At 30.5% G+C, this 13273-nt stretch overlaps 1 protein-coding gene and 1 long non-coding RNA gene across 2 annotated transcripts; one reads left to right on the top strand and one right to left on the bottom strand.

Annotated features, from left to right (window-relative positions):
* Positions 1-1590: 1590 nt before the first annotated feature.
* On the bottom strand, positions 1591-5131 carry LOC117129271. The gene is made up of 2 exons (XR_004452931.1): positions 4524-5131; positions 1591-4282 (listed from the first exon to the last, which is right to left on the bottom strand). It is a non-coding gene; the product is annotated as an uncharacterized LOC117129271 (long non-coding RNA).
* A 3131-nt stretch (positions 5132-8262) lies between these two features.
* LOC103833638 lies at positions 8263-11946 on the top strand. The gene is made up of 14 exons (XM_009109714.3): positions 8263-8524; positions 8914-8995; positions 9218-9321; positions 9407-9533; positions 9619-9713; positions 9789-9912; positions 9965-10045; positions 10142-10240; positions 10337-10492; positions 10599-10653; positions 10722-10795; positions 10887-10931; positions 11120-11251; positions 11349-11946. Exons 1-14 carry the CDS (start codon positions 8487-8489, stop codon positions 11709-11711), a joined length of 1575 nt encoding a protein of 524 aa, XP_009107962.1. The 5' UTR covers positions 8263-8486; the 3' UTR covers positions 11712-11946.
* The last annotated feature ends 1327 nt before the right edge of the window (positions 11947-13273 follow it).

Here is a 13273-nt window from a genome sequence, read left to right as displayed (position 1 = left end):
AGACAGAATCATGACGATCTTTATAAACAAAGCCATGTGGTTGCATCATATAGACCTCTGTTGAAAGATGACTGTAAAAATGCATTGTTAACATTAGTTTGGCGAAGAGGCCACCCTTTACCGACTGCTGTACCAAGAACTAGACGAATTGTGGCATTTTTAATTACTAGACTTTGAGCTTGTAGTAATTTGGTACGATGTTGAACAGCTTCAGAAATGGTGAGAGAGGAGGAGAGGCAGCCGTTGTCATTATGTTTGTTAAATAAACCGCCGCAGCTAAGTTCAATAAGTGTTCGGAATCCATGTGTGACGAAGAAGTGACAGCCCGGTTTCAAGAATGTGACGATGTCTTCGTTCTGACATACCATTATGTTTCGGTGTGTGTGGTGGAGAGATTATATGAGAGATCCCATTTTCCGAAAAAGGAATTCACCAAGATACACGAATTCTCCTCCGTTATCTGAATATATCGTTTTGATTTTCTTGTTGAAGCGATTTTCCACTATTGCCTTGAAATCTTTGAAAACTGGAACTATATGTGACTTGTGTTCTAGTGGAACAAATGATAACTTTTTATCAGTATATAAAAATAGGGAAAAGGGTTCATTCCAACCTCAACAATTTTCAGTCGTACCTTTTTATACCTAAACTTTGTTACCCTGCTGATTTCATCCTAAACTAACATTTATTTCAGATAAACTACCTAAATTATTAAACTCAAGACGAAATCAACTTTGGCTGAAATAATATTGGTCAACTATGCTGAGCCAGACACCATATATATATACGCTTTATGTTGAGTCAAGTGCCACATGTCTAATATCTACCGAGTCAACTACCACATGTAATATTTTTTCAAAATTTACCCAAAGATCCAAAAATGTTCCAATTTTTTTTTAAAATATAAATCTGAGAAAACAAAAATTCTGAGAGTACATGATCCGGGTTCACATATGACTATTTATTCAATCAAATACATGAATAATCTAATGTACTCCACTTATCTTTTGGTATCAAAATATATATTTAGAATCTCGTGAATTTTTTTTTGTCTTCATGAGTTTTCTAGTAAATTTGGAGTTTTGGATATGTTTTGGTATATAATATATTTAAATTTTCTGGTTATTAATATATATATATATATATATATATGGTATTTATAGATTTCTTGGAGTTTCGAGTATATTTTTGAGTTTTTAGATACTTGTTGTTTTTTGCTTGGGATTTTGACTATATTTTTAGGGTTTTGGTTTTATGTTGGATTGTTTTTGGTTTTCTCGGATTTTAGATTATTTTTTAAAAAATCGGTATATTTTTGAATTTTTGAGTAAATTTTGAAGAAAAAATTATATGTGGTAGCTGACTCAGCATAAATTAAATATGTTTTTTAAAAATAAATTAAATATGTTGTATTTGAATCAACGGAAAGTCTACGTGTGGCATTTGATTTAGCATGTTTGACCAACATTATTTCAGTCAAAATTGATTTCGGCTTGAGTTTGATAGTTCATGTAATTTATTTGAAATAAATGTTAGTTTATGATGAAACCGACGAGATAACAAAATTCAGGTAAGAAAAAACAATGAGAAATGTTGAAGTTAGAATTTACTTAGTCTTTGGGACCAGTTAAAAATACTCTCAATTAATAAAATAACTAGACCTTGATCCGCGTAACCGCGCATATATTTATTTTCATTTTTTATTTTTATTTGTACTAAATATTGTAGTTGTAAAATTTAATCGTATTACATTAATTTTATAATATAACATTCGAAAGATAACATTTTTTGAACTACATCGAGTATTTTTTTTTTTTTTTTGCGTTTTACAGTAAATTATATATCACCTATATTGGATATCATATAAAAATGCCAAAATTTATATAATTAGACTTTTTTCTAGGATATATAGAAAACATTTTTTTCTGAATTAAAAGTACCAGCAATAGACAACTATGAGCTAGTATGCTATTTAAACTGATACATTAGTTATAACATTTATGAGAAAATAAAAGATTGTTCAACTTCTATCAAATTTGTAACATAAAACAAATAAAGATTATAATTTGTAAGAAAATAAAAATAAAAATATAAATTTAATTTAACAGATAATAAATTAATAATGGGATTAAGTTTGTGTATATTTCATTTAATAATTTTCGTAATATTAAATTGTTAGTGGTCCATTAGTTCAAAGCCTATTTAAAACCGATTGTTGTCCGGAAAACCTAATAACAAAACATGTATTTCTGTCGAGTTAATAACCAAATATTTTTTTAATGTGTCTGTAGTTGAACGTTTTTTTGAAATACTCTCTTTCTCTCTCTATCTTATTATTTGGTGTAAATCAAGTGAAACTATATATAATAGGGATATGAAGTCTGCTGACTGGGAGGGCTTAGCGAGCTGTTTTTGACAACCCGATCATAAAGAACTGGTCACCGGGTATGCCAAACTCTTCCGGGTCCAGCTCTCGCTATAACTGCGGGTCGATTCTGTGGCAAGTGACGGTTCCTCTCCGATGTATCCTTCGTGTACTGCGTATGTGCTTGAGTCATTTCATTTGTTTCCTTAGGTTTGAGTTTCTGTTAGTTTTATTTTGCAAGTCTGCTACTAGTTATCTTTGTCAAGTCTGTAAAAAAACTTAAAACTGGTAATGAAATCTTAACATTTTTTACCAAAAAAAACACTAGAGTAGAAAATATATTTCAACAGCTTTGCAAGGAAAATCACGTAAATTTTGTATAAAATATATTGGTTAGCACAAATTTAGGCAATAGTGTGGATGCTAATTATTCATAGTATTCAATATAGATATTTTTGGAACTAATTTATCGATATACAGAAGGTGTAGATTTTTTGGATTGATTTTATACATGTCGAGGGAAAAAATGAGTTTGGAAACAAATCATGTGATTTAGTAATAGGTAACATTATAATTGTTTTTGTGTGTTTTAGTTTCTAAATCTTAATGTTATAATAAAGATTCCGCATTGATATATACGTATGGAGGGACTAAGAAATATATTATAGTTTGGATTTTCATATATTGATTTTTTTATTTAGAAAGGCTACGAAAAAATTGGGGTAAAAAATAACTAAATTAATATATACGCATGAATGTACATATTGATTTGTATAGTTGGTTTGAATTTAATACAAAAATAAATATATATATATATATATATATACATATGAATATGTTGGTTTGTATCTAATATAAAAATTAATAATATATATGTATGAATATATTAATTTGTCTACTTTGTTTGGATTTTGAATATATTGATTTTGTTTGTTTAGAAAGGATAAAAAAAATAACTAACTTAAATCTTCCATTGCTCTGTATACAAGTTCCATCAGCTAGCTATAGGTGAAGAAGAACAAAAAAGATAAATTGTTGTGGCTTATATTAAAAGAAAGCTATGTCAATTTGAAAGTTACGTATATCAATGACTTAAGAAAGTTATGTACATCCATAACAGTAGACTGAACATTTGAAAGTGTGGAAAGTAATATCCGTATAAGAGCAATGTCAATTTCATTTTGTTAACTGATTGTTGCCGTATTATTTTTTGGGTTAAAATTTGATTTAGGAAAATGCATTAATGAACAGAAAAAAGACACATAAATATTTAAGGTAGGTTAAAAAATTAATTCAGTGGCATTGCATTGTAAATAAATTGTAAGTTTTAGGATTATTTCTTATTTGTACTTTTCTTTTAATAAAATAGATAGATTTTTATTAGTTTTAGTTGTTTTGGAAATTTCTCCCCTCAGTTTAGCAAACCGAAAGTCAAATACATTTTCATAGGCTTAACATTGGTCCAAGCCTGATCCGATCCATACACTCTATGCACAATTTTGTACGGTCCTAAAATGCCAAACTTTCTCATTTTCCAAGAATTCATTATCAACTTGTTTATTTTAAAGTTTAAAAAAAACTTATTTTTTTTTTGTCAACCCAACAACTTCGTTGATAAAGCCCAATGGATAAGTATAAATACAAGTGAAAATCGGTTTAACATTTCAAACCCAACAAGACAACAAAATTTAAATCCCAATCAAAAGAGTTATCTTTATGTGTTCACGTGCAGCTTCTAAAGAGGCTGAAAATACGCGCCAAACATGCAGGACTCTCGATCTTCGGCCCACCGCTATGCTTCTCCTCCGCAGCCTCCTCCACGAAACTCTTCTAGCGAAGATTTTGTGCTGGCGTAACCCGCTACCACTTGCATTCTTCCTCCTCTCTATCGCCATCGATATCAACAAGCTCAAATCACTGGTCGCCGGTAGACGGTATTAAAGAACAACGATCAGTTTTCAATGGCTCATAACATATATTTTATCAAAACGTTTTCAAAGAAAATTTCGATTCTGCTGAATCTATATAAAACCATGAAAATAAAACCAACAGCTCATTTCTTAAACTGATTTGGAGACTTTGCATATGTCAGTATAACTACAAAGATTGATTCCATCTCGAGAATAAAGTCTGAGCATAACCAGCTAGAGTAACATACCTTGAGTATCAAATGGGATTTGATTTGAAACATAGAGGAGAAAAGAGAGAAAACGAAACTTTATTAAATCAAACCAACTCGAAAAGGATAAGAAACATGAAGAACATAATCAAGTATGATTTGATTAACACATCAAATTCGACTTGAAAATCGCCAAGCAAAAATTTATAATAGATCACGAGATTGTACTGTATTTCCACCTAGAAAATATGAAATTGTCAGTCAACAGGTTTTTGCAAACTTGCAAGCAACAAACAACAAAATCCATATTTAACTTATATTTTCAAGGTATTAATGAGTTCACAAGTTTTGGAAATTAAAATTTTCAAAATTATTGGAAAAAAATATTTGAGAAATACCCTAGGATAGAACTAAAAAAGACTACAAGGAGAAAAATGACCAAAATGTTTCATTAAAGAGGTAAATATACATTTATACCCCTAGGATTAACTAATCCAAACCTTAGGGTTTAGAGTTAAGCGGTGGAGATTTGGGATTAAGGTTTAAAATTTTATAAAATAAAAAATAAATATTAAAATTTTGAAAATAAAAATTATAAAAATAGTTTCAAAAAGTATTTTCGAATTACAAAAATAAAATTTGATATGAAAAATAAATAAAAATTTGAAAAAAAAAATTCGAAAAAAATTTAGAAAAAAGTTTGATTTTGAAAACATATAATCTAAAACTATTTTTTATTTTTTTATTTTTTCAATTTTTTATTTTTTTTAATTTTTTTTTATATCTGGAGTATTAGTGTAATTTTACCTATTAAATAATACATTTTGGTCATTTTCCTCCTTATGGTCTATTTTTGTGACCAAAATTTGTAAATGGTGTATTTAGGAGAATTGCCCAAAATATTTTCCTATCTTAATATCAAAAACTATACATTGTACAACCTTATATTATTTAACTAATATGGTATTTTAAAATAGTTTATGAAGATGTTAGTTCATAAAACTGTCATACGTGTTATTCAGAGTTGAAATGATTAACTATCACCCGGCGTAAAACAACCCCCTCCATGAAATTTTTTTTGGAGTTTCTAAACAAAAAATATTAATATTTTAATATATTACTAGATCATGATCCGCGCGACCGCGCGAGTTTTATTTTTTTTTTAATACATTTCGAGTTTGTTCAATTCCTTTTTTTTGTTTAAAGAACAATATTAAAACTGTGTTTTGTATTAGTAGTTTTTCATCGGTGTATTAGAGATATAACCTTGCAGTGAAAACACTAACATAATATTAAGTACGATTTGGATCAAAAAAACTGTGTATTATAGATGTACTGTGAAACACTAACCTAATAGTAACCAATACGATTTGGATTAACATATCTATATATGTATTATAAACATAAACATAAGGTGAAAATACTAATCTAATATTAACCAAACATCCCTGAAGTCTTCATTATAATTCTAATAAAATAATTGTAATAATAAGATAGATAAACAAACAAATGCGTATATTTTTAAAAAAATAATTAATAGATTAATCCCATGCGGATATATAAATGTTTAAAGATATAACAATTTTTATTTGGTCAAGTAATTTAAATAAAGTGTACTAATCGGAAAAAATATTGTTTTAATTTGTTTTTATTAATAGAATAGTATTTTCAATGTGTATGCAAGAATTCCAATAAATAAAGAATAACAATGTGTTTGGTTAAAAAATTAAGTGCAATAATAAAATTGTTTTTGTTTTATATTTAATGGCAATCTAACTATTATGATCCATAAACTAAAATTTTATTGTAAATGCACATGTCCATATCAAAACAATAAGCCCATTAGTAACAACAGTTGTCCAGGAAAAGAAAGAATAAAAACGGTTACCCTTTATTTTTCTTTTTTTTGCTTTATTTTTTCTACAGACATAAACATTTTAGTGGGAGGTAATGAATATTCGCTAACCTCTTAAGTTAGGTATAATAAATACAAAATCTCATGATTTTATTGAAACCGAGATTTTAGGTATAGTGGAATAAACTTGGAGAAGGGGGTTTTCCATATTAATGATTTTAAAATCTGGCAAATCGATTTTGACGGAGAATTTTAAATCTCCATATTTGATTGTTACCGAGATTTTAGGCATATAATGCACAACTTGGAGAAGGGGTTTTGTTATAAACGTTTTTTGTAAGTATAAACTGATGTTTCTGTTATTGAAATAAGAATATACGGGGATATATTATATTTAGTGTACATTAAAATCAAATCCGGAGATTTAAATTTAAATTATACGATCATATGAAGTTTTTAAAAATATAATGACTACTCAATGTTGCTAACCCATCAATGTGATACAGACCATAGACAGTTTTTTAAAAATAATGACAAACAATGATTTAGATATACGGCAATATGAAGTTTTTTATAATATAATAACTACTCAATGTTGCTTCCATCAATGTGATATGGACCAATGTAAAGAGAGGGTTTGTGATATATTGTAATATGATATAATATAAGTATGACACTGTGATTTATATGTATATATGTTAACGTTTCACATTAAAGCTAATGTGACAATAAAATAGATATTTTTAATAGATGTTTTTTTAATAGATGCATAATGTGACGAAATAATAGATGTATAATGTGAACATATAATAATATAGATCTTACGGTGGATTTAAATGGAGATATGGTGGAGTTAAATGATAATTGGTTGATATTGAACTGATTAAGGAAATATTTAAATGTAAGGTTACACTAAGAATAATAATGTGATATCCAATTTTAAAATTTACCTAAAAAATGTTGTAATGTTTCTGTTTTAATAAGATAGATAAATAAAAAATAAAGTTTTCAACTAAAAATTAAATCAGTAAATTGACATGTGTTGAATGAAGTTCTAAAAAAGTTCTTAAAAGTCTTCCATTTAAGAACCTCATTTTACTCACTTTTTCAATTTTTTATTATTATTTTTTTAATGCCATGGTATTTCCATCAAAATTTATCATTGGAATTGTTCAGAGATTTTCTGTTAAAATATAGATCATGAGTAATTTTGTTTGGTTGTTAGAGTTATTACCGTGACTAAATAAAGTTTTTTTTAATGATCATGATGTGAAACCTCTGATTGTTGGATCAAATCTGCTTCTTCTTTTTTTGAACAACTGCTTTTTTTCCCCATATTATATTAGTATTATTATAGTTAAATGAATAATTAAGCAGAAGATAATATTGTTGAATCATTTGACTAAAGTAAATGTAATATATAGCAATCTACTGTAAGAAAATTAGTAACAAATCTAGTATGGAATAAAAATAAATAACGTATTTTAAAAACAGATGTAAAAATTTTATTAGATTTTATTTACCTTTTTTCCAACGATTATTTTTGAGAAAAAGATTAAAATAGCACTAAATCAAGTTTTTGTTCTCAAACTAGCACTTAAGATCAAAAGTCACAAAAATAGCACTGAAGGAGTAGGGTTTAGGGTTTATAATTTAAAGTTTAGGGTTTAGAGCTTAGGTTTTAGGGTTTAGAGTTGAGAAGTGAGGTTTTGGGGATAAGATTTCAAATTTTGAAAAATAAAAAAATTTAAATTTTTCAAAAGATAAAATGTTATTTTGGTAATTTTAGTTTTTGAATGTTATTTTTGTGATATAAACTTAGAAATGTGCTATTTTAGAGATTTGCCCATTATTTTTTTCCGGGGTATATCGAAGGAGTGGATTTGAAAGAGTTTAAATATTTTAAAAATAAAATATGTTAACAGAAAATTGAAAAAAGGAAAAACAAACAAGAGTCGAGCCTCAACAATAACACAATATAACAAGAACAAAATCCGTACTAAAGCATCTTCGTCTCTTTCAATTAGGGTTTCTTCAGGCGAAATTGTGGATTTAAATTAATCGAATTTATCTCGTTTCGGGTTTCTTCGAATTGCCAATCGAGAGAACGCATATGAGAAAAGAGTGATTCGATTCGATTCCTCGAGATGGAGCAGTTTGTCAACTTCATCATTCGACCTCCAAGGTTCCTCTCTCCTTCAATTACGATTTGATTTTGAAAGTTTTTGTCTTTCGATTTCCATTTCGAGATTCAATCGTTTTAGGAATTGGGTTTCTTCTGAATTTGAGATTCCCTGACAAAACTACTTTAATTGACCTTCTTCTTCTCATTACAAGAATCATTTTTTTTTATTTTGTTCTTTTGTCACACACGTGATCTCTCTCTCTCTCTCTCTCTCTGTGAGAAGAGTTAGTTACTACTATTCAGATTCTACTGGGTCCTAATTCTAAATCTTCAAGAACGTGTCCATGTTCACTGTTTACTAGGTTGGAGATAAAGAGATTACAAACACTTCATCAATAAATTGTCAGTTTAGTTATATTTTGACCTTTTTGTGTGTGTGTGTGATGCAGAGCTGAGTACGACCCTGAACATGATCTCTTGGAAAAGGATTTCATGATGAAAGGCAGATGGTATCACAGGAAAGATTTAGAGGTAACCAATCCTTTCTTCATTTGTTTCTTGTAATAAATGGGATTTAGGTAGGTAGGTCCCTATAGTTGTTCTTCTTGCAAAGTCAAATCTCATTTATTCAAGTAAGGTGTCTCTATATAGTTTCTGTTCCTATAAGTAGCATATGGAAGTAGTCAAAAGTGTTTCCATTAGCTATTTAAAATTGTTTTCTTTACTTGTTAATTAAATCGAATGGCATAGCAGGTTAAAAACAGCAGAGGAGATGTTCTCCAGTGTAGTCATTACATGCCTGTTGAACTCCCTGAAGGGAAGCCTTTGCCCTGTGTTATATATTGCCATGGAAACAGGTAGGTACACACACAGTGAATCACGAATATGTTTTAACTTCATTTTTAGTATTTGTTAATTGTACTGCAATTTTCTGTCATTCAGTGGATGTAGAGCGGATGGTAGTGAAGCCGCAGTTGTGTTGCTTCTTTCAAACATCACAGTTTTCACCCTTGACTTTTCCGGATCTGGTCTCTCTGGCGGGGAACATGTCACCTTGGGCTGGAACGAAGTAATGTGCTTCTTTATTCGTCCTTGTTTATCTCTTCTGATCTTTAATATATAATTGTTAAATATTTTGTTGGGAGTTGTTGCAGAAGGATGATCTGAAGGCTGTGGTTGAGTATTTGCGGCAGGATGGAAATGTATCCCTGATTGGGTTATGGGGGCGTTCGATGGGTGCTGTTACTAGGTTCCTTCTTCTGTCTCTTGCAATCACGTGGTCCTGCATGCTAAACTCTGATTGAATCATCCTCTCTGTTTACAGCTTGATGTATGGAGCTGAGGATCCTTCCATTGCAGGAATGATTCTAGACAGCCCCTTCTCCGATTTGGTTGATCTGATGATGGAACTTGTAGATACTTATAAATTCCCTCTACCAAAGTTCACTGTAAGTAATTTTCCTTGTCGGATTCTTTTTCTGTCTTCCACTGTATATTTAGGTGAAATTTGCAATACAATTTATGCGTAGAGCTATTCAGAAAAAAGCCAAGTTTGATATAATGGATCTGAACACCATCAAGGTTGTGTGTAACTATGATGTTTGTAACAAGCAGCATTTTTTGCTTGTCATGATCATGATGCTGGTTGGTTGGTTTGTTTATCTTCCATTGCTGCAGGTGGCAAAATCTAGTTTTGTTCCAGTTTTATTTGGACATGCCTTAAATGATGACTTTATCCGCCCTCATCATTCAGATCGTATATATGAAGCCTACGTAGTAAGTTGATAGCCTTTCGTCTTATATGTTCTCTTCTGCTGTAGCTTCTATGTGATTTTGCCATAAACATCTCTGGCTTTGTATGATTATTTGTAGGGAGACAAAAATATAGTAAAGTTTGAGGGAGACCATAACTCACCAAGGCCTCAGTTCTTCATTGATTCGATAAATATATTTTTCCATAACGTCCTTCAACCTCCAGAGGTGGTGGGGCCAACATTATATGACCCATTGGATGATTACTTTGCAAAGGTAATGCAACCAACCATGGCGCATCCTATGACTGTTTTATTTTATTTTATTTTATTTTTCTTCTCTAATCAGAATATTGATGTCTATTCTTTTTTTTTATGTTCAGGGCGGTTGGAGTAGTATGCATGACACAACTATTCCAGAATCCTCAATGCAGAAAAGTGAGTCATACATACTCTTGAGTTTCTGATATTTTGAGCTCAAACGCATCTTTTTGTCTACTATTCAGGTTTAGCCTCGAGTAGCAGCATCTCTGACGCAATTAATGAAGTCCGTACAAAAAGACCGATGAGTCGCACAGATGTCAGTAATTCTCTGACTAATCTGAGCTTTTCTAAAATTGCTAATGCCCACTAAGACAGTTCTGATGGGGTTTGTATATTACTTTCATCAGGTTCCTTCGAATGTTACATCTAGCGGTTCTGCATCAGAAACTAAGGTATTAGATCAGTTTCTCTTTCTTTCTTTTTTCTTTGAAACACTCTCTTCCTTTTTTCTTATTTGCTTTTCTTGTGTTGTTTTTTATTGGTTGCTAGTTTGCTACTACTCACCATGTTAACTTTGATCAACAAAAGAAAAGTAGAGACAGATGTATCATAGTGGCCATCTAATATTCTTTGTAAACAGGAAAAAGAGAATCATGATGGTCGTGACAGTTCATCATCTCCTGATATGATAAGCTTTGATTTGTTAAACGGCGATGAAGATGTAGAATATCACTTGGAGGACATCCCATCTAATGCAGAGGAAGAAGAAAGGGTGAGATCGATCAAAAAGCAGACATATTAATTCTAACTAATATGTCTCTTGTTCTTATTTTGACATTCATTTAATAATGTTATTTACTTCATTTCAGATGCTTATGAGAGCGGTGATGGAATCATTGAAGGACTTGGAAGTGCAAAGTCTTGAGAATAAAGAAGCTCCAGAGAAGAGAGTTTACGGAAACAATGCTTTTCGAACCGCACAACAATCCCTCCTTTCAACTCAAGCGAACCAACCAGAGACTGATTCTGGTTCCGGGGATGCATTACCATCTTCTTCCGAGTCCAGTGCACCAAGTGAGACGCCTGCTTCTTCTCTACCTGTGTCTGGCTCTTCGAGCGAGAAGGTAAACGAGACAGGTGACATGTCAGCGGTTGCAAAGCCCACGGTGACAGTTGAACGTAGTAGTAGTAGTAGTAAATGGGATTTCAACTTCTTCAAAAACAGCAAATAATTCCAGTTATTGAGTTTGGTTTTGGAACTGGGTGAAGTCAATGCAAATGCATATATATCCAAAAAAATAGTTGGTTTCTTTTTCAAAGATTTGTTCATGATAGGTTAACATTCTTTGTCTTTGGTTATGGTTTTCATCCAAATGTTTGTATTCTTGGGTCTGCACCTTTGTTCATTCCAAGTATTTGCTTAAGTTTACTTCATATGATGATTCAATTATATTTTTGCATTGTACTGCTTTCTGTCTTGTTTCTTGAAGACAATAAGTTGGTTTCAAAGTTAAGTTTTGGAGTGATGGTGGACTATGTTAGTCCATGAATAAAGAATTAAGCAAGCAAGGTAAGTAGCAACACGTTATTAAATAGCAACACAAAGCATGTGGCGAGCCACTAGTTTAGAGTTGAAGTCAGATCCACTGGTTAAAGCAAAATTTATGTTTTGCTTCTTTGTGACGTTGTGCTTGTTTGTGAGATGAGGATGGTGAAGACTCGTGTGAGACGATGCAAGATGATTGTACAACTTCAGTAGCTTTTTGCACCAAAGGCTCGTGCACATAATGTCTCAAGGGCTAACACTTCATTTCTCTTTATAAAAAAATATTATATATATTCTCATGTATAACAATCACCATTAATAAGGAAAATATTCTTGGAGCTATGTAAAAAAAAGTGTTGCAAAAACGAAGGCTCTAAATAATGACAAGGAATTAATGGGAGTAATACATTCATATTCATTTCTTAACATTTACACCATTTATGAGAATTATTTTTTTACATATAGTTCATTGTCCTTCTTTTAATTTTAATGAACAACTATATTTTGACTAGGGGTGCCAATTCGGGCTGGTCCGGGCTGGCCCGGTCCAAACCTGCTAAGTCCTTAAATATTTGAGTTTGGCACGGTCCAGCCCAGAAATATTTTAGGTATAGAATTCAAAGCTTGGTCCGGGCCTTATAGGGTTAGAGGGATTTTCAGACTTTTTAGAGTTTTTGAAAAATTTTGTCATTATCACTTCCATCGTTTTAATACATGTGAATTTTCATAGAAAACAGTTTCATTTTTTGTTGTTTTTGAATATGAAGTGAGTTTAAACTGTTCTTCTTTATCAAAAAGGCTTTATTTTTTCGTATGCTTTAAAAATTTATTACAAACAATCCAAATTTATTAAGATTTAAATAATCAAATATAAACTAAAATTAAGTATATAAGAGAAAAAAAGTTATAATAAACATGGTTCAACGTTACATATTTTGTATTTAAAAAAAAATATATTGTACATAAAAGAATATGGTACATTTGCAAAATTTAAAATGTGACACTTGTAATGATCAAACAATAAAGTACATTAACAACTTTTATATTTGCTTCATTAGGGTTCGGATAAAAATATTAAAATAATATGTCGATAATAATAATGGTTTTGATTGCAAAAACGATAATATTTATGCTAAAATATAAAATTTTAGATATTCGGGCTACCCTTAGCTCAAACGGGCTTAAGCCCAAAATACCCAAAGTCCAAAAAGCCCAATTTTTTTTGGGCCTATAAAACTAAACCCAAAC

The sequence above is a fragment of the Brassica rapa genome, chromosome A01 (assembly GCF_000309985.2).
Source record: "Brassica rapa cultivar Chiifu-401-42 chromosome A01, CAAS_Brap_v3.01, whole genome shotgun sequence".
Taxonomy (NCBI): Eukaryota; Viridiplantae; Streptophyta; class Magnoliopsida; order Brassicales; family Brassicaceae; genus Brassica; species Brassica rapa.
The sequence above is the reverse complement of the archived record's forward strand: the minus strand, read 5'-3'. Positions and strand labels throughout refer to the sequence as shown.

Excerpts from the sequence above, each read along its gene's own strand:
- LOC103833638 (XM_009109714.3), top strand. The coding sequence starts at position 8,487 with ATGGAGCAGTTTGTCAACTTCATCATTCGACCTCCAAG. Across the intron at positions 9,714-9,788 it reads TCGATGGGTGCTGTTACTAG|CTTGATGTATGGAGCTGAGG; the intron begins GTTCCTTCTTCT and ends CTCTGTTTACAG. Across the intron at positions 10,654-10,721 it reads AGAATCCTCAATGCAGAAAA|GTTTAGCCTCGAGTAGCAGC; the intron begins GTGAGTCATACA and ends TCTACTATTCAG.